At 41.8% G+C, this 23,341-nt stretch overlaps 1 protein-coding gene across 5 annotated transcripts in view; it reads right to left on the bottom strand.

The window, feature by feature from the left end:
• The window catches only part of ST6GALNAC3 (ST6 N-acetylgalactosaminide alpha-2,6-sialyltransferase 3), a 610,078-nt gene that overhangs the window by 390,114 nt on the left and 196,623 nt on the right, over positions 1–23,341 (bottom strand). For 3 of the 5 annotated variants that reach the window (XM_053249823.1, XM_053249820.1, XM_053249822.1), the window contains exon 2: positions 3,331–3,525. In XM_053249823.1, coding sequence (XP_053105798.1) covers positions 3,331–3,525 — 195 coding nt within the window. Of the gene's footprint in view, positions 1–3,330; positions 3,526–7,612; positions 7,727–23,341 lie in introns of those variants that run through there. The other 2 variants (XM_053249824.1, XM_053249821.1) reach the window with 1 other exon arrangement.

Below are 23,341 nucleotides of genomic sequence, written 5' to 3'. Positions count from 1 at the left end.
TCTCTTGTAGGAGGAACACCTCGTGTTTAGCAATAAAGGCAAATAGCTCGGGGTCCTGATCCTTTTGTAGCCAGCTGCCGACATTCCATGAAAGTAATTTTACGGTTTGGGTTGCATGGCTAGCCTGTGAATGTCACTTTTCCCCCTGATCAGTCAGGTTCACCACCATAGGTGAATAAGATGGACTGATCTGAGTTCTATTTTCCGTCTCTGCAATCTCTGCTGCCAATGACTTGGGGGGGACTTCATTGCGATGAGCAATTAATGTCTCAAACAGGGGTTTTGAGTCTATTTCCAGTTCCACTGGAGTTCTCTCCTCCGCACAAAGGGCATCATTTTGTATACATGTCTCTATTCGAGATGAGTGCACCGGAGAATCATCGGTTGATACATCAATCCAGGAGTCCCAAGGTAGTGAAGTGTTTGATAAGTGGAGGCTGAGGGAATAAGGAGGCTTCTGAGTCAGGTTCTCATCCAGCTGTAGATCCAATGCAAGTGTATTACTGTGTTGTACCAGAGCAAGATCTTCCTCAATTGGGGCTACACCTGTCTTACTCTCCTTGTCAGCACTGGGATTATCAACTTTGTTGGTTACTTAGGGCCTAGTTGTTTGCTCCCACACAACCAAAATTTGGACACACACACACAGCATCCAAATGTGGGTAGGACACTTGTCCTATGCAGTTTTCAGTTGTGTCAGCAGTTTCCCTCTCTTTCTTTCTCTCCTATAGTTTGAATACCAGTGATAGTTTCTGATTAAAAAACTAGCTTGCATCTACTCATAAAACTGGAAAACAGGGTGTCAAAAATCCATGTATCCAGTAGAGCTTTGGGCTGATTCCCCCCCCCCCCACACACACACACAAAGAGCACAACTTCATACATCTCATGGGCAGAGGTGCACGTATGTAATTTGGGAACCTAGAGAGGGGGAGACTTTGGAGCCTCCCCCACCCCTCTCAAGTTAAGCATCATCCCCCTATACACATGCATGCACACCCCCCCATGAAACACACAGTATTTTTAAACATATGGGTTCTTGAGGGCACAAACAGCTAGGGATGTGCACGGAACCAGGCGGGGGTGGCTCAAGGGGGTGGGGGATGTCACTTTAAGGGCAGGGGAAGGTGCACTTACCTATCCCCCTGCTTCCCTTCGCTGGTGTCCAGTGTCCGTAAAAGCCTTTGTGGAGGAGTGTATCTCCCTGCCGCCTCAAAGGTTTTTACAGACACCGAGCGCTGGTGGGGGGAAAGTGGGGGGAGGGGTAAGTGCACCCTCCCCCACCCTTAAAGTGACACCCTCCCGTGTTCGAACCTGTTCGGGGGCCCATAAAAGGTTTGTGCACATCCCTACAAACAGCAACGGAACTCAAAAGAATGTGAGAATATAAAACAGGAATATTTATGCAAATATGCATTAGCAGAAACATTTCAACACGCAACTTAACATATTCCCATCCCACATATTTCTTTCCCCACTCCCACCTCTGTCTCTAGAGCATGCAGCACAGGTCACAATCACACTCGGCCGCCCAACACAGTGCAGGCCAATGACAACCACACCAAATAAAGATATTTGGGGGGGCCCCAGGGGTGTGGAGGCCCTGAACTCCAGCCCCAAAGTCCAGGCATAAGAGCGCCACTGCTCATGGGAAGCAGAAGACTGGAGAACACACACACACCAGCGGCCACTGTCCGTATTGACTGTCAATTGGGCTATCAGCTCTCCTTTTCTACAGCCAAGACAATTAAAAGAAGGACTTGAAGACATAGTATCTCATTAGGAGCCACATGTGATAGCATTGTGTATTGTGATAGCAGTTTTCCATGCATCTGGCTGAATGATTAAGCACTAAAACAGGACTGTGGGAAGTTGTACCCAAAACGACCTAGATATTGGGTGTAACTTCCAGAACAAGCTCTCTATTACAGTGGCCCCATTAACTACACAGTCTGTCCATTCAATGTACGAGATCAATCCGGAGACTGACATCAGGTGAGTTCAGACAATCATCAAAGCGTTGCTTTATTTAACTGTGAAGGTTGCTTTATCTTATTGTGAAGGAGCTTGCCCTTCCGCTGACCTGCATGATCCCTCTCCTTCCTCTTCTCATCTGCACACTATATGATAAGAGTAAAAGCTTTTGCTTACAATTCAAAATAAGCTACAATTCTGCATTGCATCTGAACTAAGGGAACTCAACTGCTCAGGGACTTTTTTGTGAACTATCCAGGGACTTTTTTTACAGGGCGGTTTAGAAATGTAAGAAATAAGAAAATAAATAAATAAAATAAACTGTGGCTTCTTTTAACTGTGGCCTGTTAAAAGAAATCAATATATTATTTTAAACTTTGGCTAAAATGATCACCAGAACATGCCCATAATCCCTACGTCACATCATGTGTATATTCCTTCAGGAGCAAACACAAATGTAACCACAAATTCAGCCTGTGGCAATAGTTTATAATGTTCTTCATTATTCCAAATAATTAACATAATTATTCTGAATAATTACTATTGTTCTTCATTTGGAATAATTTGAAATAATTGGAAATAACAATTATTGTTTTTCATTATTCCAAATCCGACCCTAACTACTGTTGCCTTATGTGAGCTGTGCTAGGTAATTCTGTTGAATTTTGTATAGAGTAACAAGCAGAGGTTGTTCATGCTTCCATTGTATAGGAACATAGGAAGCTGCCATATACTGAGTCAGACCATAGGTCCATCTCACTCAGTATTGTCTACACAGACTGGCAGCAGCTTCTCCAAGGTTGCAGGTAGGAATCTCTCTCAGCCCTATCTTAGAGAAGCCAGGGAAGGAACTTGGAGCCTAGATGCTCTTCCCAGAGTGGCTCCATCCCCTAAGGGGAATATCTTGCAGTGCTCACACTTCTAGTCTCCCTTTCGTATACAACCAGGGCAGATCCTGCTTAGCTTAAGGGGACAAGTCATGCTTGCTACCACCAGACCAGCTCTCTTCCGTATAGGATATAGACTATGTCAGGTGCATCTAGACACCTGCACAGCACAGGACAATACAGGATCAGGCAGCTTGTGTAAATCAGAGAAACATAATAATGACACTCTTGAAAACCGCATTCTGAATTTGAAGACTAGCTTTTTTAAAGTTCATGTTAGCTCATGCCAGGAATGTGAACAACTTAGATATTCAGCATTTTAAAAAGAAATATAGCTATTGTGACTTTACATTAGAGAAGACAAATAAGGATATTTAGTAGTAGGTCATTTAAAATTATATGAATCATTAAGTTTGCAGATAGCATAATACATACTCTATATTAAAAATGTTTTAAAATTGATTCTTACCTCTTGGGTTCTCACATTAATATATCCATAGTGTGTTCTTAATGGTCGTCTCTGTGTATACGAAAATGGCATCCATTTTACACTGGCTTGTCCAAAGCAGTTGAGTAGAAGAGGGAAACTGACTTCACTGCTAAGACGGACGATAATCAGGAACAGAAATGCCACTGCAAAACTTATCACAATAATAGCCTTCCGCTGTAATTGAAAGGGGAGAGAAAGTATTACTAGCTGCAAATTTTGTGATCTAGGATAATACCTGAACTGGATTTCAGAGTTCTATATGTATTCATATCAATAGGAAGTTAATGCAAATTTAGAGATGTCTAGTCACCTTAAGTGGCACAGCGGGGAAATTCTTGACTAACAAGCAGAAGGCTGCCGGTACGAATCCACACTGGTACTATATTGGGCAGCAGTGATATAGGAAGATGCTGAAAGGCATCATCTCATACTGTGTGGGAGGAGGCAATGCTAAACCCCTATTGTATTCTACCAAAGAAAACCACAGGGCTCTGTGGGCACCGGGAATCAAAATCGACTTGACAGCACACTTTACCTTTACTTTAATCATTTCAGTAGAGGAGTAAGCCACACAAAAAGGAACTGTAAAGGGAACTTATTCTAGGTGCAAGAGCTCTATAAGTACATTAGAGGTAATTATTGCAACAGGGCACTAATTTAACACATTCAGGAGTTCCAAAATTCAGAACATAATATAGTAGTTTATAACACTAGGTGGTTGAGTAGAAACTTGTTTCAGAGATTTGTATCAAGAAAAAGGTATTGTGAACATAATTTTGTCTGACTTGTTTGCTTTAATTAAAAAGAACAGGTAAAAAATATGGTATTTGTGACCAACATTTTGCTAGCATTGTGAATGAACTTTTTCTTTCACGAGGTTCAAATCCACCATTAACATGGAGAGTCTGTGCTTAGTATGAATACATTATTATTGTCTGCTTATAATGGCTAACATTGCATAGAGTTGGTATGTATAATCCGTCTCCATGGTGTTAAGTAATAAAAAAATCCAATGCAAGTCCCTGGGGGGGGGGGCGTGCACACACACACACACACACACACACACACAATGTACAGGTGAAACTCGGAAAATTAGAATATCATGCAAAAGTCCATTAATTTCAGTAATGCAAATTAAAAGGTGAAACTGATATATGAGACAGACGCATTACATGCAAAGTGAGATAAGTCAAGCCTTAATTTGTTATAATTGTGATGATCATGGCATACAGCTCATGAAAACCCCAAATGCACAATCCCAGAAAATTAGAATATTACATGGAACCAAGAAGACAAGGATTGAAGAATAGAACAATATCGGACCTCTGAAAAGTATAAGCATGCATATGTATTCAGTACTTGGTTTGGGCCCCTTTTGCAGCAATTACTGCCTCAATGCGGCGTGGCATGGATGCTATCAGCCTGTGGCACTGATGAGGTATTATGGAAGACCAGGATGCTTCATTAGCGGCCTTCAGCAATTCTGCATTGTTTGGTCTCATGTCTCTCATCCTTCTCTTGGCAATGCCCCATAGATTCTCTATGGGGTCAGGTCAGGCGAGTTTGCTGGCCAATCAAGCACAGTACACTGTATACTTTTCAGAGGTCCGATATTGTTCTATTCTTCAATCCTTGTTTTCTTGGTTCCATGTAATATTCTAATTTTCTGAGATTGTGGATTTGGGGTTTTCATGAGCTGTACGCCATGATCATCACAATTATAACAAATTAAGGCTTGACTTATCTTGCTTTGCATGTAATGCGTCTGTCTCATATATCAGTTTCACCTTTTAATTTGCATTACTGAAATTAATGGACTTTTGCACGATATTCTAATTTTCCGAGTTTCACCTGTATGTCTGATTTTTGCTGCTCTTTACTTCCCAGAAACACTCCTTAAAACCTGAAAAAATGTCCCTGAAGCTCACACATCCCTCATGTGTGTGTGTCCTCATTCCAGGGGAAGGGAAGGGAAGATTGATGAAAAACCTGGAAAAATGTCCCTGAAGGTCATGCAACCCTCAGGGAATTGTGTGTGTTCAAGTGTGCTCCCAAGGAAAAAGGAGATTGGTAAAAATTGCACAGGCCACACACTCATACGTCACCTTAAGTGGTGCAGCGTGGAAATGCTTGACTAACAAATAGAAGGTTGCCGGTTCAAATCCTCACTGATACTATATCGGGCAGCAGCGATATAGGAACAAGCTGAAAGGCATCATCTCATACTCTGTGGGAGGAGGCAATGATAAACCCCTCCTGTATTCTACCAAAGAAAACCACAGGGCTCTATGGGCTCCAGGAGTCGAAATCAACTTGACGGCACACTTTACTTTACCATGCTCGTGGTAGGACTCTGGATTATGGAACTACAGATGTGGTTTGTATGCACCATCTCTGCACAGTTAGAGAGGATGTTGGCCAGCATCTTTGAAACTAACTACAGTAATTCCCAATCCATCCTGCTATATTCTTATTCTAGGGGAAAGACCTGTTACAGCAGACAGAGAGTCGGGTCTCACAATCGGTGAGACCCGGTTTAGCAGGGTGCATGCGGAGAGTGGGCTAAGCCCACTCTCCCCGCACACAAGCAGAGAGGGAGCCCTGGGCAGCCGGATTGGCTGCCCACACGATGATGGAGCTGGCGGGGCTGGGGAGTTCAGGGGCCACGTGGCCCCTGGAAGCTCCAGTATGCCCTGCACAAGCACGCAGGGAGACCCCCAGAGGCGGGAGGTGGCTTTTCACCTCCCCTCTGGGAGGCTACTCATGATCAAATAGCCCGGGTTTGTGGTGTGCTCGCTCCGCAAATGCAGGCTAAGGGGAGGGCTACAGAAGCGAGTGACCCGCTTGTAAACCACCGGGCTCGCCTGCGAGCCCGGTGGTTTACATGACTGGGAAAAATCGAGCTAGGCTCTCCTAGCCCGATTTTTCCGATCGTGAGAATAGACCCAGATTGTTTCTTATTATGGCTGTGCTCTACTGGAGGCTATCCATTGCCCTCTCAAATGACAGGGCTGAATACATATTCTTATTCTTGTCAGGCTTAGGATGAGCTATGAAAAGTATGGGAGATGCCAAGAGCACAGGGGATATCTCATTAACAATACTGAGAGACAAAGGCGCCTTCGGTTGATGTGGGAACAAAGTGAAATTGAGTGGTGGAGTGAAAAATCAAGGGAAATGTATAAATTGGATTTGCCTATTTTTTGTGTCTGGGTCAGCTGGTATCTTATTGCAATATTGCACTGCCAGGTTTCTAGCTATTTAAGCAATGAAAGCAATTTCATGATTGTATATAGCGGTGAGAAAGGAGCTTTAGCAGAGGAAGATAAATTAATGAGTTTGGAAATTTCTGATGTTCTTTGAAGTGCATATTATTGGCTTTATTATTAAGCCTATAATTACTTCTATAACCTGTTTACCAAATCGAGGTTTAGACAAAATACTGAACTATTATTATATCATGGTTCAGCATTACAAACACGAACTTTCCATCCATGCACATGGGGAACACATCTTAGCTTCCATTTCTAGTTGTCAGTGTTCATGGCCTGGGCAAAATGGGAAACAAAAGGCACACAGTGGAGGTGGTCAATCGGTGACTCAGACAACTGCAGAAGCTAGAGCAAGGGGAGAGGAGGCAGTGAACAAGATTACTGGAGAATAGGGCTGAAGACTGAAATGGAAGCAAGAATGGGAGCAGGAACTGAAGAGTAAGTCAGTCTGGAACAGCTGTCTTAAGGAACAGGTTTATAGGGAGCTTCTCAAGTTCTGCTGTTGTAAGAGTGATGGTTTAAATGTAAGTGAAAGTTTGATACCAGAGCAGAAAGAGACTTGCTTTCTAGAAATAGCTTGGCCCTGATCTGTGATCTGTGCCTACACTTGCCTCTTCATTCTGAGTAAGGCCGCTGGAAGACAGGCAGGCCTAGGCAGCCAAATAGGCACTCCTCTGCTAAATCTGGATGCTGGCCTATATTTGGGGCCACCATTGCTTTTTGGATCCTAGGGGCATTTGTAGAGGCCTGAAATAGGGCCTGGGATCCATGAGGGAAACACTGGCTCCTCCAAGCTCTTATGCTTTTATTGTGGGATCAACACCGAGGCTATTCCTAAGACTAGGAGAAATCGGGCTAAGGGAGCCTAGCCCGGTTTCTCCCAGTTGTGTGCTGTAATGGGAGCCATGTGGCTCCCAGCAACAAGCCTCCAAAAACACCTCTCCCCTGAAACTAGGTTGCGGAGTGCGCACTCCACTGACCCTGTTTACCTGAACATGAGACGCTGCAGTACGGCTCTGCGCTGTGGTGACTCATGAGGAGACTCCTGCCGGGAGGCTAAAACAATCCTCCCTCCCTCGGGGGTCTCCCCAGGATGACGATGATGAGAGGGAAAGCTTTTACTTCCACTGTGAAGAATGTGACAGTTCTGTGTTATGTTCAGACTAGGAAACTGTGGCTACTTTAAATCCCAGTTAGGGAGAAACAAACCTGGAACTCACTGGTTTCAAATGCTGGTTTGTTCTGAAGTAAACCATAGTCCCTGAGTTCAGCTATAAAATATTAGTGTGTCTTATTTCAAAGTGGAAGTAAAACTGTCCTCTCGCACACATGAAGAATGATGAGAGGAAGCTGAGTACACAAGTTCATTGTTCACAGAGGCTCCTTAATGTAACGGGATATCATGACTGCCCATGGTTTCTAAACCAGGCCAGTATAAACCATTAGTGGATTTTGAATCCTGAATTTTAAAATTACACTCAGTGGTACTGAAGGAAGGCATACTATTGTTTAATGAGACTCAGAGTAAATGTTCATATGCTTGCTTCTTGAAGCATAATACCTATACTCAAACATCATCATCAACAACAACAACAACAACTTTATTATGATCTTAGACCAGAATAAACAATAACAGATTCAGTCTCAATAAAACATAAATAATCATTTAAACAAACTAACTAATTTCTAAAATACGATTACTAAAAACCATAAACTATTTTAAAGAGAATTTCCCAACACCAATGCAGTCATGGAGCAGCTACCAAGGCATGTTGAGCTCTTGTGGCTGAGAAGCAGAATTTTGCTGCTGCTCAAACAACGTATTGAAGCTCTTCTCGTGATTGGTGAGAAGAGCTTTGGGGCTAACTGCGGGGAAGGAGGGTTAACCTTCCCTTCCCCACAAACGATCCTCCATTGGTCTCTGGGCAGGCGGATCACCCGCCCAGACGAGCGGCAGCTTTCCTGTGGTGCTCCCGCGCCTTGCTTGGGCACTCTAGGGGTTGGGTGCAGGGAAGCACCACTGCATGGCACCCCCCCCCAGAGCCCCAATAAAGCACTGCACGAGTATTTGGTGCATTACTGGGAACCTCCTCCCCCCGAGTATGTTCACGGCAGCTGCAAGCAGCCACGGCAGACACACAATCACTTAGCCTGGTTTTTGGGTGCGCCCACACCTAAAACCTGGGTCAAACGGTGGACTACTTAAGAGGGCTTGCTGCAAAAAAGCAAGCCTACTTAAGAGGGCCATGCAGCAAAAAACAGGCTGGGCTTCCTTAGCCCTGTTTTCGCTGCTCATAAGAATAGCTTCATTATCTCTGTAGATAATATGTATCTGTTGTTCCCACTGAACGCGGGATATTTTTTTCAAGCATCATCAGTGCAGATTTATAATTGGTCAATGTCATTCTGAAACTTGAGGACATAAACACCCACAAAACCAATCATGTGGAACATTGACAAACTAATATATGCATGGATTTATGTTTGCTAAAGAGAGAGAACGCTCCGTCCATTTTAGGTTAACCAAACCATGCATGGTCCACTAGGGACATCAGCTATACTTGCCCTATGGAAATTAACTGTACAACTAGTTGTACAATATACACTGCTTGGACAAGATGCAAACTGGCATTAAACATGATATAACTACCAATAGATAAAGAGAAGGCTTCCAAAGGCTGTGCCCATATTTTATAAAAACTTCAGCATCCAAAATAATACTGTAAAACCCCTCATACAATTATTTCTTTTAACAAATGTATAGCTTGAAGACATGTAAGTTATAATAATAATTTTCATATGCTTGATTCTCTAACATAGATCACAGTTGAATTAGCTAAAATAAAATTATTATATTTATATGAGCCAATTTTTTTTTGCCTAACATTATTGAATAACTGAAGTAGACATTCATTTGGAATCCGTACGTCTAATCCATTCCATAAGGTAAAATTCGATGGTCATAAAGTTGTTTAATATACACAATACAATAACCGCAGACACATCTACTAAGTCTTAGCAATCCTTGTGGAATTCACTATTTTTCAAGCAATTTTAAAAATGCAATCTCAGTAATAAGATAACCCCGATTCTTGTCTCACTTAGTTCTAAGCAATCAGAATCATTCTGCCTAGCACGTATATCAAAATCAATAAGCAGAAGGCATGATGAATCACTCTTTTTGGGATTAAATTTATGTGTGGATAAGACAAAGAACAAGATAGTCTAAAATTTGCCCTTCTGTTTTTCTGGCAGTATTTCTAAAGAACTCAGGAGTCAATCTACTCTGTCTTCCTAACACAAGCTAGCTAGGGGGCAAGCTTTGATGACATACTCTAACACAATTAGGCATCTACTGTATGCACAAATGATTGCAGTGTGTGGTTCTTCTCCTGATCCCAGATGCCTGGCTTCACATGTGGCAGATGTGTTGATCAGCACATTGGGGGAGGGAATAAATCCATCTCAAACAATCCGCAAAATCAGTTACTCCCCCCCTTTCCTCCCCACCCCGTCCCAACTGATATGATTGCACATTTTCAGATAAAGCTACACGCAGATACAGTTTGATTGGTGCCAAAGAGCAGATTGCATTGTGTTGGGTTTTGGTTTTTTTAATTTTAACAGTCTTTTTCTGATTTTTTTTTAAATGTCAGACTAGATTTATTATGAACCATTCATTGGTTTTATTTCTGGAATGAAAGTATCATGATTTGAATTAATTATCAAATTCGCTGTCTTTCAAGACTTGATAAATGCTAAAAGGACAATTATATTCTCCAATGTTCTAATTCCTGGTAGGTTACACTAACATGTTTATATTTTGTTACATGCTGACCTTTGAGTAGCATCAGTTCAAAGGCCTTAGAAAGAACCAAGTATGTGCATTACTACAAAGCAATCGCACAGGTGTAGCAGATTTTGAGTCAGTAGTAAATACTTGTTAATGTTACTCGCACTGACTTACACAGACAACAATGTACTGTTGCCAATCAGCCCAATTTGGGGGTAGCACAGAAGGCACCCCTCTATATGATTCTGGATTGCACGGAACAATGTGATGCTATGGGATGGTAGTCACAATTTTGAACTTTTCACCCTGCTCAAGGTGAGCTAAGGTTCACAGCTGGTCGTGTGTACATGCAAGTGTTGTGCAATATGCCTCAGGTCCAGCCAGCATCGATTGAGATAGAACATTCCCACCGCTTTCTGTACAGAGGCATCAGCCAACAAGCAGACCCCCTCTTTCAAAGGTAAACTGTTCAGGGAAGAGATGCTCCTTCTGGCAAAAATAAACAACTTGAAGCACTCTTTAGGAGTGGCAGAGATAATGGCACATTCCCATCTCATTAAAAGTTAACAAATTTGCTGACAAAGACCCAGGGCAGAGACCAACTCATTAAAAACTATGGACACATATATTTTTGTGCCTGGAAGACATCTCCATTCTAAGATGTCTATCTCCATTCTAAGTACCGCCATTCAGCACACATGAACATTTACATAGCATATTCTTGCCCTCTTATCTGGCAACTTATACCCAAACTTGACTAAGTTCATGTAGCAATGAACATCTTTGTTCTGCACATGTTTTCCCCACTCCAGAGAGGGAACATGGCTTGGAAACTGCTTCCAGGCCCGTTTTAGGGTATATGTATCCCCGGCCAAAGCACATGGCCTCAGAGTCCTGAATCCATCACGTTAGAATCTTTCTGGATTACTATCATACAGGCTCTCAGGAACGTGAGTTGTAGCCCTTCACTCCTCATTCTTCTTCATCCCTGCTTCCCCCCAGTTGCTACTCATGAGGAGACCAATGTGCAACAAACACACCAGCTTACCTAGGCAGGATAGGTAAACTAACCTCTTAGACTCCAAAGGCCTTTAGGTCCAAAATTACCTAGGTGCACCCCTGCAAGATACTACCATACTTTTTAGAGAAATATGGAAGAGACTTTTCCATAGGGGGAAAAAAGACCTTTCATGTAAATTCATTTAATTATTATTTAAAACAACAAAAACCTGTTGTTAAATTAAAGGCCATACCAAATTATAACTAAATACAGAGAGAGGGAATGCCAGCTAATGGCGCAGTGGGGAAATGGCTTGACTACCAAGTCAGAGGTTGCCAGTTCAAATCCCTGCTGGTATGTTTCCCAGATTATGGGAAACAGCTATATCAGGCATCAGGGATATAGGAAAGATGCTGAAAGGCATGATCTCATACTGAGCAGGAGAAGGCAATGGTAAACCCCTCCTGTATTCTACCAGAGACAACCACAGAGCTCTGTAGGCGCCAGGAGTTGACACTGACTCATCAGCACACTTTACAGAGGGGGGCAGGGGCTGCCTTGTATGCAGCTAGATGACTTTAGTAGAGAGAGGACATCACTTCAAATGAAAGGTTTAGTAACTTGTTCAAGGTATTAAAAAACAAACAAACAAGAACTGGTTCTGGTACGCTTCTCTTTTCCTCTTTAAGTGTTGTCCATGAACTGCACACAATGGAAGCAGATCAAGCTTCAAACAGCAGCTTAAACATGCAATGCAGTTATCCGAGGATAGGGAATGTTATCAAGCAAAAAAAGAGCTGGCTTTTATGGGCCTTACTTTATCTGCTATTTTCCTGAATATATGATAACAGCAAACCTAGAAGGACAATTCAAAGGTAAAGATTAATGCAAAAGGTTTGAGTCTCTTAGATGACATGATATGGTGTAATATTGTACTGGTTTCGCAATATCTATTTTTATGACTGTAATGAAGAACTCAATCACTTTTTAATACTCCTGCACATTATAGTACTTTTACTATCAAAGTGGTGCAGGTTTTCAGGCTTCATTTGATTTTTACTCATGTGTAATATCCATTGAAAACAATAATGGCTGTACTTAGTAAATTTGTTTCATTTCAAGAACGACTGTATGTAAAACCTGTTTTATTTAATTTTGTCCTTTACAGTCGTCTCATCCAAATGCTACTATCTATCACAAAGGAGCTGGAAAGATCTTCATAAAGAGACAGTTTTACCTTATCCTTACTAACTTTCAGGTTTCAGTCTTCTTAAAAGGTCAAGATATTTATTTAAATGTATAGTTTGCACATTTTCAAGACTTTGGATAAGGAAAAAATGGAGAGGGTAAATAACCTCCTGCAAAACTGGCATGTCTCTATCCTTTTTCAACATAACCTGAGTCCAAAGGCCAGCCCAAACGGCTAGGCATTTGACCACTTCAAAAACTGAAACACTTTGTAGATCTGCAGTCGGAGGGCATCCCATAACTTGGCAGGGATACACTGTGAGTGCCTCTGTTTGAATCCTTGATGTCTGAACAGACAGTCATGATGTGGGAGTTCCCAACATCTTTAAAACAGCCATCACTAGATCTCAGAGATTGTAACAGCACACAGAGAGGAGAAGCAGTCTCTATAGTATGTTGGATAAAGACATTGGGGTTTTATTGGTTAAAAAACCCAACTCTTTAATTATGCCCAGAAGATAACGACTTTCTTTTATACACAATGAGCCATTTCTCACGAAAAGGGCAACAGAGTTAGAGGAGAGGAAGCCCAGATGAGTGAAAGTGTCCTCTTCGGCGCGTGGATCACTTGTCCAGGCTATCTAAGCTGCTGACGGTAGCTTGGAGGGCTGGGTGCCGGGACACCTCTCCCTGCGCCTCGAGCTCCAATAATGCAGCGCACGAGTGTGTGGTGCATTATGGGGATCCCCCTTCCCCGGGATCTCCTTAATCTGCCAGCTGTGGCTACAAGCAAATGCAATTGTTGCCTTTTCTCACTGCAAGCAGCCACGGCTGGCAGATGATCACAGAAACAGATTTAGGAGAGCACTTGCTCTTGGGGCTGTTTAGGTGGGTGGCCGCTGAGGCCACTGAGCCACTGCCGGGCTGGGCTTCCTTGGCCCAGTTTTGCCTGTGTGTATGTGAATAGCTTCAGAATGTAAAATAAATGTTACTTACTTTTTTGCCTAACATCAACAGAGCTCCCCCCAAATTACCATAACAAGTGTGAGGAAATCCGGTGTTTCCGATTATTTCCGATTATTAAGCAATAGCAATAGCACTTACATTTATATACCGCTCTATAGCTGGAAGCTCTCCAAGCGGTTTACAATGATTTAGCATATTGCCCCCCAACATTCTGGGTACTCATTTTACCAACCTCGGAAGGATGGAAGGCTGAGTCAACCTTGAGCCCCTGGTCAGGATCGAACTTGTAACCTTCTGGTTACAGGGCGGCAGTTTTACCACTGCGTCACCAGGGGCTCATTAAGGTTTGAACATTAAAGCGTTTAATCTACTACTGGTTTTGGAAACAACTCAAGAGCATTCTTGTTATTCTAGAACATGAAAAGACTGGCCTGGTTCAGATGTAGTGACAAACCGTGGTTTGTCATTATGTGCTCAAGCATGTGGAAGTTTTGAGCTAATGCACTATCCCTTCCCTTTCTCCTTTGTGTACAATTAGAGGCTTCAGTTTGTGCTTTGTAATGAATCACAATTTTCTATTTCATTCAAACTGTTCTTGAAGAAATGAAGTTTACAGCCCACAGCCTATCCCGGCTCACACATGTAACGACAAACCATGGCCACCCTCGCTCTGTGGCCAGATTTGGCTTATTTTCAGCCAAATTTTGGGTTACGGCCCATTTGACCCACAAATATACCATTTCATTTCATTTCATTTCATTTATTTATATCTATGTAAGCCGCTTTGAGAACTTTGATTGAACAGTGGTATATAAATATTTGTCATAAATTATCTGTAGGGGTTCAGTTCCCGCATATTACCGTGGGTAACGAAACCGCGGATAATGAGGCATTGAGTCTATGGGATTGCACTACACTCACATTCTGTCATGCACTTAAGAGGGGTCTAGATAGGACCACTTCTAGCTACACATACAGAATTTCTGGCTGACAGATGGCAGCCCTTAGTTTATAGAAGTCCTTAGTTTACAGAAGTAGAACTCCTCAATCTCATTGAAGATGGGCAATACGGCATTTGTTTATCCTATTGTTTTGGATGAGACACCATATATTGGAATAACAATATGTAAAGGTCTTCCTTGATTTTTAATGCAGAAATTTTAATGAGAAACAAATGCATAGGAGTAATACGGCCATTTCTGGTACTGCTTTTTCAGTACCCTAAGAGTCATTCTATGTTCACACAACCTCTTGGAGGGCTTTTTCAAAAGCCCTGCCAACTTTTTATCTACACAGATGAAGAATATAGATTGTGAAGCAGCCATTTAGATCTTTAACCTTCTGCAATAGTATGGAGTGACTTTACAGGACCAACTGAAACTGGAGATGGACAATAACATTCTTCCCATACTTCTTACTGTTATTTTTTGCAGAAATGTAAACAGAAAAAAAATGAACAAGAACAACAGATAGAACTCAGCTCATGGACAAATATAACACTTCATTTTTTGTTGTTCATTACTTCCCTTAATCCATTAACAATATTTTAAAATACAGTTATAAAATAAAATATTGTTTTCAACCTTTCAATAACAATAAGCATTTAAGAGATGCCTTTCAATAACAATAAGCATTTAAGATATTCCCCTCAGGGGATGAAGCCCCTCTGGGAAGAGCATAAGGTTTCAAGTTCCCTACCTGGCTTCTCCAAGATAGGGCTGAGAGAGATTCCTGCCTGCAACCTTGGAGAAGCCGCTGCCAGTCTGTGAAGACAATACTGAGCTAGATAGACCAATGGTCTGACTCAGTATATGGCAGCTTCCTATGATCCTATGATCTTAAGAGAGTTGTAAGTGGTTTTGTTTGCCCATACTTTTCTTTGTCCATCTACTATATCTGGTTGAACGTATTTTTGAAACAATGCAAAACTCTGCAAACATTATTTGCCACAAGTCAAAGCAGGATGAACTTTGTTGCCATGAACAATGACTCCTTCTTTCAAGCTGTCTTCAGCAATATGAAAAAACCTGTCATCTGTCTCCAGCCTGAGCTGTGTCATTTTTATCAAGATGTAAAATACTTTTCCATCTGCTTCTAATCAGAAAAGAGCATCTTGGTAATTCTGAAGCAGTAAAGTAATGTTGGTCAGGTTTTTGCCCTCTTAGTGTATACCTGGTTTTCTCACTCTACATATAGAAGAGCTTTTAAAGGTTAAAAATGTAGGGCACTTTTATAAACAATTTGTTAGTTCAATTAAAGATAACACCCCATGGATTTAGACTGTGGTCTGCTCTTGATTAAAATCAATGAGAGCTTTGCTATCTGCTTCAGTCAGATCTGGGTTAGGCCACTGTTAGAATTGGAAGTGTTATTTTCTGTTTTTGTTTGTGCCACTATTATTTCAAGGTGTGTCTGAAAATGTCAGCAATGTTGACTTCATTCACAGATACCAGTCATACTGTAGAGATGAGGAAACTTGTAGCTGATGGCTGTTGCCCCACTTCAGGTCCCCTAAAATGGTAAGAAGTCTTTGGAATATAGCCATCCTATAGGTCTGTGTCACGTGTGGCTAAGGCTGCCAAATCCTGTTTGTGAAATGATTACTTTTTCTTGTGAATTAGCCAAGTTCAGTTGCTGTAGTGTACCAGATGTTATGGAGGTACAGAAGTCCTGTCATAGTTGTATAAAAGAGGGAATTTTTGCATATTCAGCTTGCTATGAAAGAAGGTGAACTGGCTGAAATTCCTGCTTTGATACCATTGTACAGGATGTTTTCCTCCTTCGCATCTGGTCACCCTATATTTTCAGCGGTGCAATTCTACTGCTCTTCTATCAACCATTAGGCTATTTTGTAGTATTTCTGTGATCACAAAAATATTCTGTGACTACTCTGTTAAGACCTTAAAAATTTTATTATGTAAAAACAGATAATACCTGTTAAAAATGTTGTTAAAAGCATGTTAAAAACAAACATTTCAGCATCAAACACCAGCCTTAGTGTCTTTGCCAGACTCCTCCCCCTTCTGTGGAGCACCTGCTTATAATGTTCACAGCCTTAATTACAAACACTCTGGCAGTAATTTCAATCAAACAAATGAGGTAACAGGTGGTAGTTTGGGGGTGAGGAGAGAAGACAAGAGATAAAGGGAACCAAGGTCAAACAGCTGTGTGTCTGCATGCCTACCTGGCATACTCCTTAATAGCCATTATACTTCATGGTCTCTTTTAACTCTTCCCTGCCATTTACACTGGGTTTGAGTTTATCTCTCTATATAACCTTATTTATATAAGGTTATTTATATAGGATCCATCTTATTTATTTATTATTTTTCTATGTAAACCACCCTGAGCCATTTTTGGAAGGGTGGTATAGAAACTGAATTATTATTATTAATTTACACAGTCAGACAAGTGTTCTTAACTGGGTTTTTTTTAATCCAGACATCAAGTCCTTCCCAAGGACCTGGGGTGGCTGAATTTAATTGCCAATGTTGTTGCTGTTGTTATAGATATTGTCGCAGAATATAGACTGTTCCCAGTAAAGTTGCTTTTTGTAATTGGCTGATGGTGATTTCTGTAGCCCCTATAGTGTTGAGGTGCTCTTCAAGGTCTTTTGGAACTGCACCCAGGGCGCCAATTACCACTGGGATTATTTTGGTCTTTTTCTGCCACATCCTTTCAATTTCAATTTGTAGATCTTTGTATTTTGTGATTTTTTCCTATTTCCTTTTCTTCTATTCTGTTATCCCCTGGTATTGCTATGTCGATTATTTTAACTTGTTTTTCTTTCTTCTTGACTACAGTTATATCTGGTGTATTGTGTGGCAGATGTTTGTCTGTTTGTAGTCGGAAGTCCCATAATATTTTTACATTTTCATTTTCTTCAACTTTTTCAATGTTATGGTCCCACCAATTCTTGGCTACAGGTAGCTTGTATTTTTTGCAGATGTTCCAGTGTATCATTCCTGCTACCCTGTCATGCCTTTGTTTGTCGTCAGTCTGTGCGATCTTTTAACAACAGCTGATTAGGTGGTCCACTGTTTCATCTGCTTCTTTACAAAGGCGGCACTTGCGGTTTGTTGTTGACTTTTCTACTTTTGCTCTTATTGCATTTGTTCTTAGTGCCTGTTCTTGTGCAGCCAGTATTAAACCCTCAGTTTCTTTCTTCAAGTTGCCATTCTTAAGCCATTGCCAGGTCTTGGTGATGTCTGATTTTCCACTTATATTGTGCAAATATTGTCCATGCAGTGGCTTATTTTTCCATTTTTCTGCTCGGTTCTTGACTTGTTCTTTCTTGTAGGCCTGCTTTATTTCATTGGTGTTGAATAGTTTCTCATTACTATTAATAATCATCATCATCATCTCTCTAAACTTTCTTAGTACTAAGCAATGCTTCACCTCCAATACATCCACCTTAAAAGGCATTGTTATTCTCATGATATTTGGTCATATGTACTGACCATGGCCTTCCTCTCTTCACATATTTTGTATCTAGTGATTAACTCTCTTCCGGTTTCTCCAATATAAAACTCCCCACACTCCTTACAAGTTAGTCTATACACTACTCCCTTTAATCCACAACTCCTCTCCCCCATTTAACATACTGGGCAATCTTTCTTGTCACACCTCCTATCATATAACCTTGTGCTCGCCAGTTGTAGTTTCAATATTTTAGCTGACTAAACCACCACATTGGTCTTAATGTCATACTTCTGCAACATTCTCTGACATTATCTAACAAAATTGTCAGATACGAAAGAGCCTACAAAAAGTATTTCTGTGACCACCAGTTTAGAGAGATGTTGAGGCTGTGCACACAAGCAGACCAACCTGGGTTGGGCTGCTTATGTGCAGTGCTGGGATCGAGACCAATTCCAGCACTGCCTCCGCTGCGAGTGCGCCCTCAGACCCAGGGCCATGGTTGTGTGTGTACTTGGGCTGCATGCAGCTGGAGTGCAGCATCTGACTCACAGAGAATTCCTCCCAATGTACCACGCAGGTTGCACGGTGCAATGTGGGATACCTGGAGGCCGGGACTCATTTTCCCAGCTTCCAAGACGCCATGCAGCTCGTGGTGGCACCCATTGTGCTGCCGCATAGGATGCATGGTTTAGTTACTCTGTGGATCATCTGGGGGGAAGATAGGTCAAACCATGCCTTCCCCCCACTTCCTTCCCAACCACTGTCATGGTCATGTGCACAACCTTGTCATCTCATATGAAGCTACAATGATTGAAAAGATTCTGGAGCTGACCAGTCATGTTTTCAAATTTTAAGTTTTAGCATTCCAAACTAGAAGGAACATTCAGGATAAAAGGTCAAAGAGGCTCTACACACAATCAATGTGTAGAGTCTCATGGGATTATGTGGGGAGAACAGGCTTAGACTGCTCTCCCAGCACACGAGCAGTTGCTCGTTCCTGGCAGCCGGATCAGCTGCCCAAATGAGCGGCTGCTTCAGTTGAGAGCTCCCATGCTCGGCCATGGCTCCCTCAGGAGCTCTGGGGGTTGAAGGAAGGGGAGCACTGCCGTGCAGCCCCCTGGCCCCCAGAAGGCACTGTGCGAGTGTGTGGTGCCTTCCTGGGGTCCCCCCTTCCCCCCAACCCAAGTGTGTCAGCCTTGACTGCAAGCAGTCATGACTGACACACAATCAAGCAAACAAGGTTAATGGAACTCTTGCTCCATTAACCTCATTTAAGAGGAGGGATTTTTAGAAAGGCTAGCCACTGTGGAACCACCGGGCCTGCCCGTGCGCCTGGTGGTTCTCATGATGGGGGGTGGAGGAACTGGGCTGAGATCCCTTAGCCCAGTCCCCCCGCCCGCATCGTGAGAATAGCCTCAAACTCTAACATTTTTGCCACTACTTTTTTGTATTCTTTCGAAATGTTACAAATATTAGGTCATGAAAGTCACAAATCCTACACAAACAGCAACTTATAGTTTCATTGCAGATACTCATTTTGTAGAGGCTGCAAATTATGACTTTAGCAAATGGACCAGAAATGGGAATGCTGACAAATCAGGAGAGATACAATGTCCTTGGATTTGTGTGTGTGGCCAAGGGAGGGAGGAGTGAGGGCAACAGCCGTGGCTTTGAAAAGAGAAAGAGAATGTACGAGACTGTCTATATTTCAAGCAAAATATGACAGTTTTTATCCTCAAATGTCTACTAAATCTGGTTGTCTGTCAGAGAAATATGGCTCTGCCAATTCTTTGTGAAGCCATAATAATCTTTTTGTTTTATTTCCTCTTTCAAGTCAAGGGTGCTGCTAAAATGGCCTCTTTCTCTTTGGCTGCTTTGAGAGCAAGCAGCTAATCTGATGGACACTTGAAACTCTTGAGCAAGACTGGGACTGACTGAGGGATATGAGAGTCATAAAGAAAAATGTGAAAAGCAACCACCTGATTCTCTTTCTTCTCGATACTACCAAATAGTAGATGTGTCACATTATGTATGCTCAGGAAAAGTGCTTGCATAATTAGCTAGTTCACAAAATCACTGTGTGGGTAGAGCATCAGACTCTCGGGTCTGCACACCACCATCATAACACACTCAATGTAAAGCCACATGCACATATGTGAAGCATATGCACACATGGTCAATGCTTCTGATCCTCCTATTTCTTTTTGAAGAGAAAAGATTTTGCCAATTAAGTTTGGATGTATACTATGTTCACCACATCATACATTACATTGCACGTATCTCTGTTACAAGGGGGCAAAAACCCATTTCTGGCCACACATATAGGATTTATGACTGATAACTGCATTATGTGATATTTAGCTTGCCAAAGTACTGGCTCCTCAAAGTTTGGATGGACATATTTGTTTTTGCTTGTCCTTGATTGTTCTTCATTCGAGGTCGGGGCGGGGGCGGGGAGGAGAGTGTATGCAAGAATCTTGCCAAACAACAGACTGTGAAAGTCCTTCATACTCTTGAGTGGCTTTTAAAAGGAAAATGAAGTGGGAAGCCAGATTCTATTGTTAGCTGCAAATCAGACATGCCTAAAAGTAAGTGTATCCAGAATATTTAAAGGAAAAGCAATCTTGTCCAGCTGGCAATCGGCAATTGAATTTCACTTGCTTGAAAGTTCTGGTTTTCTTCATTTCTTTCTATCCTTACAAAGTTTTCCCTGAAACTACAAGCAACTACATACTACAAGCAGTTTGAAGGTGCTTTCTCAGCCACAAACATTTTTCACTACGTTTGACTCAGCCAAAAGACAAGCTAACTGGACAGAGTGGCCTGTGCATGTGCCCACCGGGCACACATGCATATTGCACTTGCGCATGTCGGGTGGGCTCATGTGCAAGCGCAACATGTGTGCGCATGTGCCCAGCAGGTGCACATGCTCCAGCTACTTCTGGCCACTTCCAAAGTACGCTGCCGCCCCCAGGACATTAAAAATACCGAGTGCTGGTGGGGGGGAAATGGAGGGAGGGGTAAGTGTACCCTCCCCGCCCTTAAAGTGAGACCCTCCCCTTTGAACTTCAAACCCCCCAGTGTTTGAACCTGTTCGGAGGCCTGTAAAAGGGCCCCCGAACAGGTTCGTGCACACCCCTAATACAGACATGCATATGTTATGTTGAACGCAGGTCCAGAAGTACACTTCCTATCTGTATCACGCATTTGAAGGGTTAGGGTTAGGAGAGTGGGCACACAGACCTGGGCCCCCAGGTCCGTGCCTAATAGTTCCTCTGCACCAAGGCCCAATGTTCAATCATATGCGCAGAGCAAATTTCTCAAGGCCCACTCAGGTAGGAAGGGAAAGTTAGCCGAGGTACTCTGAAATCTGGCGTCAGCCCTGGATATACCTTAAATGGAAGTAAAGTGTGCTGTCAAGTCCATTTTGACTTCTTGCGCTCACAGAGCCCTGTGGTTTTCTTTGGTAGAATACAGGAGGTGTTTACTATCGCCTCCTTCTGCGCAGTGTGAGATGATGCCTTTCAGCATCTTCCTATATAGCTGCTGCCCAATATAGTACCAGCAGGGATTTGAACTGGCTTGTTAGTCTAGCATTTCCCCGCTGCGCCACTTAAGGTGACATACCTTAAACTAGTGAGTCACAAATCCATAGTATGAGGCCAGTGTTACATTTTATCTATAGAAAATTACTTATCACTGTAATGTGTTCAGTAGCCTAAGGCTGACACAGATGTGAATATCACTCACTAGATCACCATTTCTTGAGGCTTTCACCAATTCCCTGAGGTTGACTATTATGCGGCCTGACCTCCTTAGCTTGTAATTACTGATAAAATCACAACAGCAGGAGGCCACAATAGTAGAAGTGCAAACATCTTTTTCTGCCTGGCTGCAACTTTTGCATTTAACCATCTCCTTATTTATCATTCTGACACAGCTTGATTTAAAGGTTATCATGGGTTGCCTCAAGAAAGACATTCCACTTTTTTTTTTAAAAAAATGTAGTAGTCCTGTGGCATTTTAATGTGATTGTCTTAACTGATTGCATTAATTCTTCAGGGAAGCCCAAAAGCACACTGAAGAGTATACAAGACTTATTTTGGAGGCTTAGCAGAGCAAGGTCTATTGAGTGGTTATGCAACCAAATTGTCTGATCTTTCCAGTCAAGATCAACTAACTACAATTCAAATAACTATTAATAAGGGGGAGGGGAACATTTGCATCTTGGAAACATTTTGTTTAAACAAGCCATTCTTCATCTCTCCAGCAACTCCTTTTACCATAGATTATGTACTTGAGTTTTCTCCAGAGTATTATAAAGGTGCTGCCACCTATTTGTGCAGCAGGGAAGTAACCTGCCTAGAGAGCTGGAGGCTGTTGGTTCGAATTCCCGCTGGTGTGTTTCCCAGAATATGGAAACTCCTATATTGGGCAGCAGCAATATAGGAAGATGCTGAAAGGAGATGGCAATGGTAAACTCCTCCTGTATTCTACCAAGAAAACCACATGGCTCTGTGGTCACCAGGCGTTGACACCGACTCGATGGCACAACCTTTCCTTCCTTTATTGTGAAGTGGCTATACTGTGATGTACTTTACAGCTTCCAAAATTACAAAATGCTGTGAAAAGGAAGAACAAGTAACTGTCATTTCCTGTTTCTGTTCCTCCCATGTAGCATCTGAAACAGACTTTGAGCATCTACTTTTCTTAAAGATATATAAACCTCAAGATGTGGAGAAACAGCTTGTTGGGAAGGAGATGTGAAAGTTACTGCTTTGGGAGAGACAAGCAGAGATATGAAAAGCAGATGCACACAATGTCTTAAAAGTATATCAATAACCCAAGAATTAGAAATTGATTAGAAAGTATGGTGCACATGACTTGCTCTGGTGTTTTACTTTTCATGTTGAATGTTCTTTGTTGTATTCTGCAAATGAAATGCAAAATTACTAAAATTCAAAAATATAGGGTTTTATTATTTATTTATTTAGAATATTTATACCCTGCTAAATATTCTATAAATATAAATATTCTATATATTTATTTAGAATAACTATATGTATAATATTTATAAGTATATCCAGTACACTACACTAGTACACAACAGTACACTCAGGGCAGCTCACAAATTAAGTTAAACAAGTTAAAAGACCAGGCTAAAACAAAATCACATTTTAAAAAAAAGTTTCAAATTAAAAGTTATTTTAAAAACTAAAAACGGAAATCTATAAAAACTGAAGAACCTACCAGATATAAGCAGCACGTGAAACATTTAAAAGCCTCTTTAAAATGATGTGTTTTTAATTGTTTCTTTTTTAAACACTGAGGGGGGGAGCATAGTGAAGC

The sequence above is a fragment of the Hemicordylus capensis genome, chromosome 4 (assembly GCF_027244095.1).
Source record: "Hemicordylus capensis ecotype Gifberg chromosome 4, rHemCap1.1.pri, whole genome shotgun sequence".
Classification (NCBI taxonomy): Eukaryota; Metazoa; Chordata; class Lepidosauria; order Squamata; family Cordylidae; genus Hemicordylus; species Hemicordylus capensis.
This window is presented reverse-complemented; position numbering and strand designations above follow the sequence as displayed.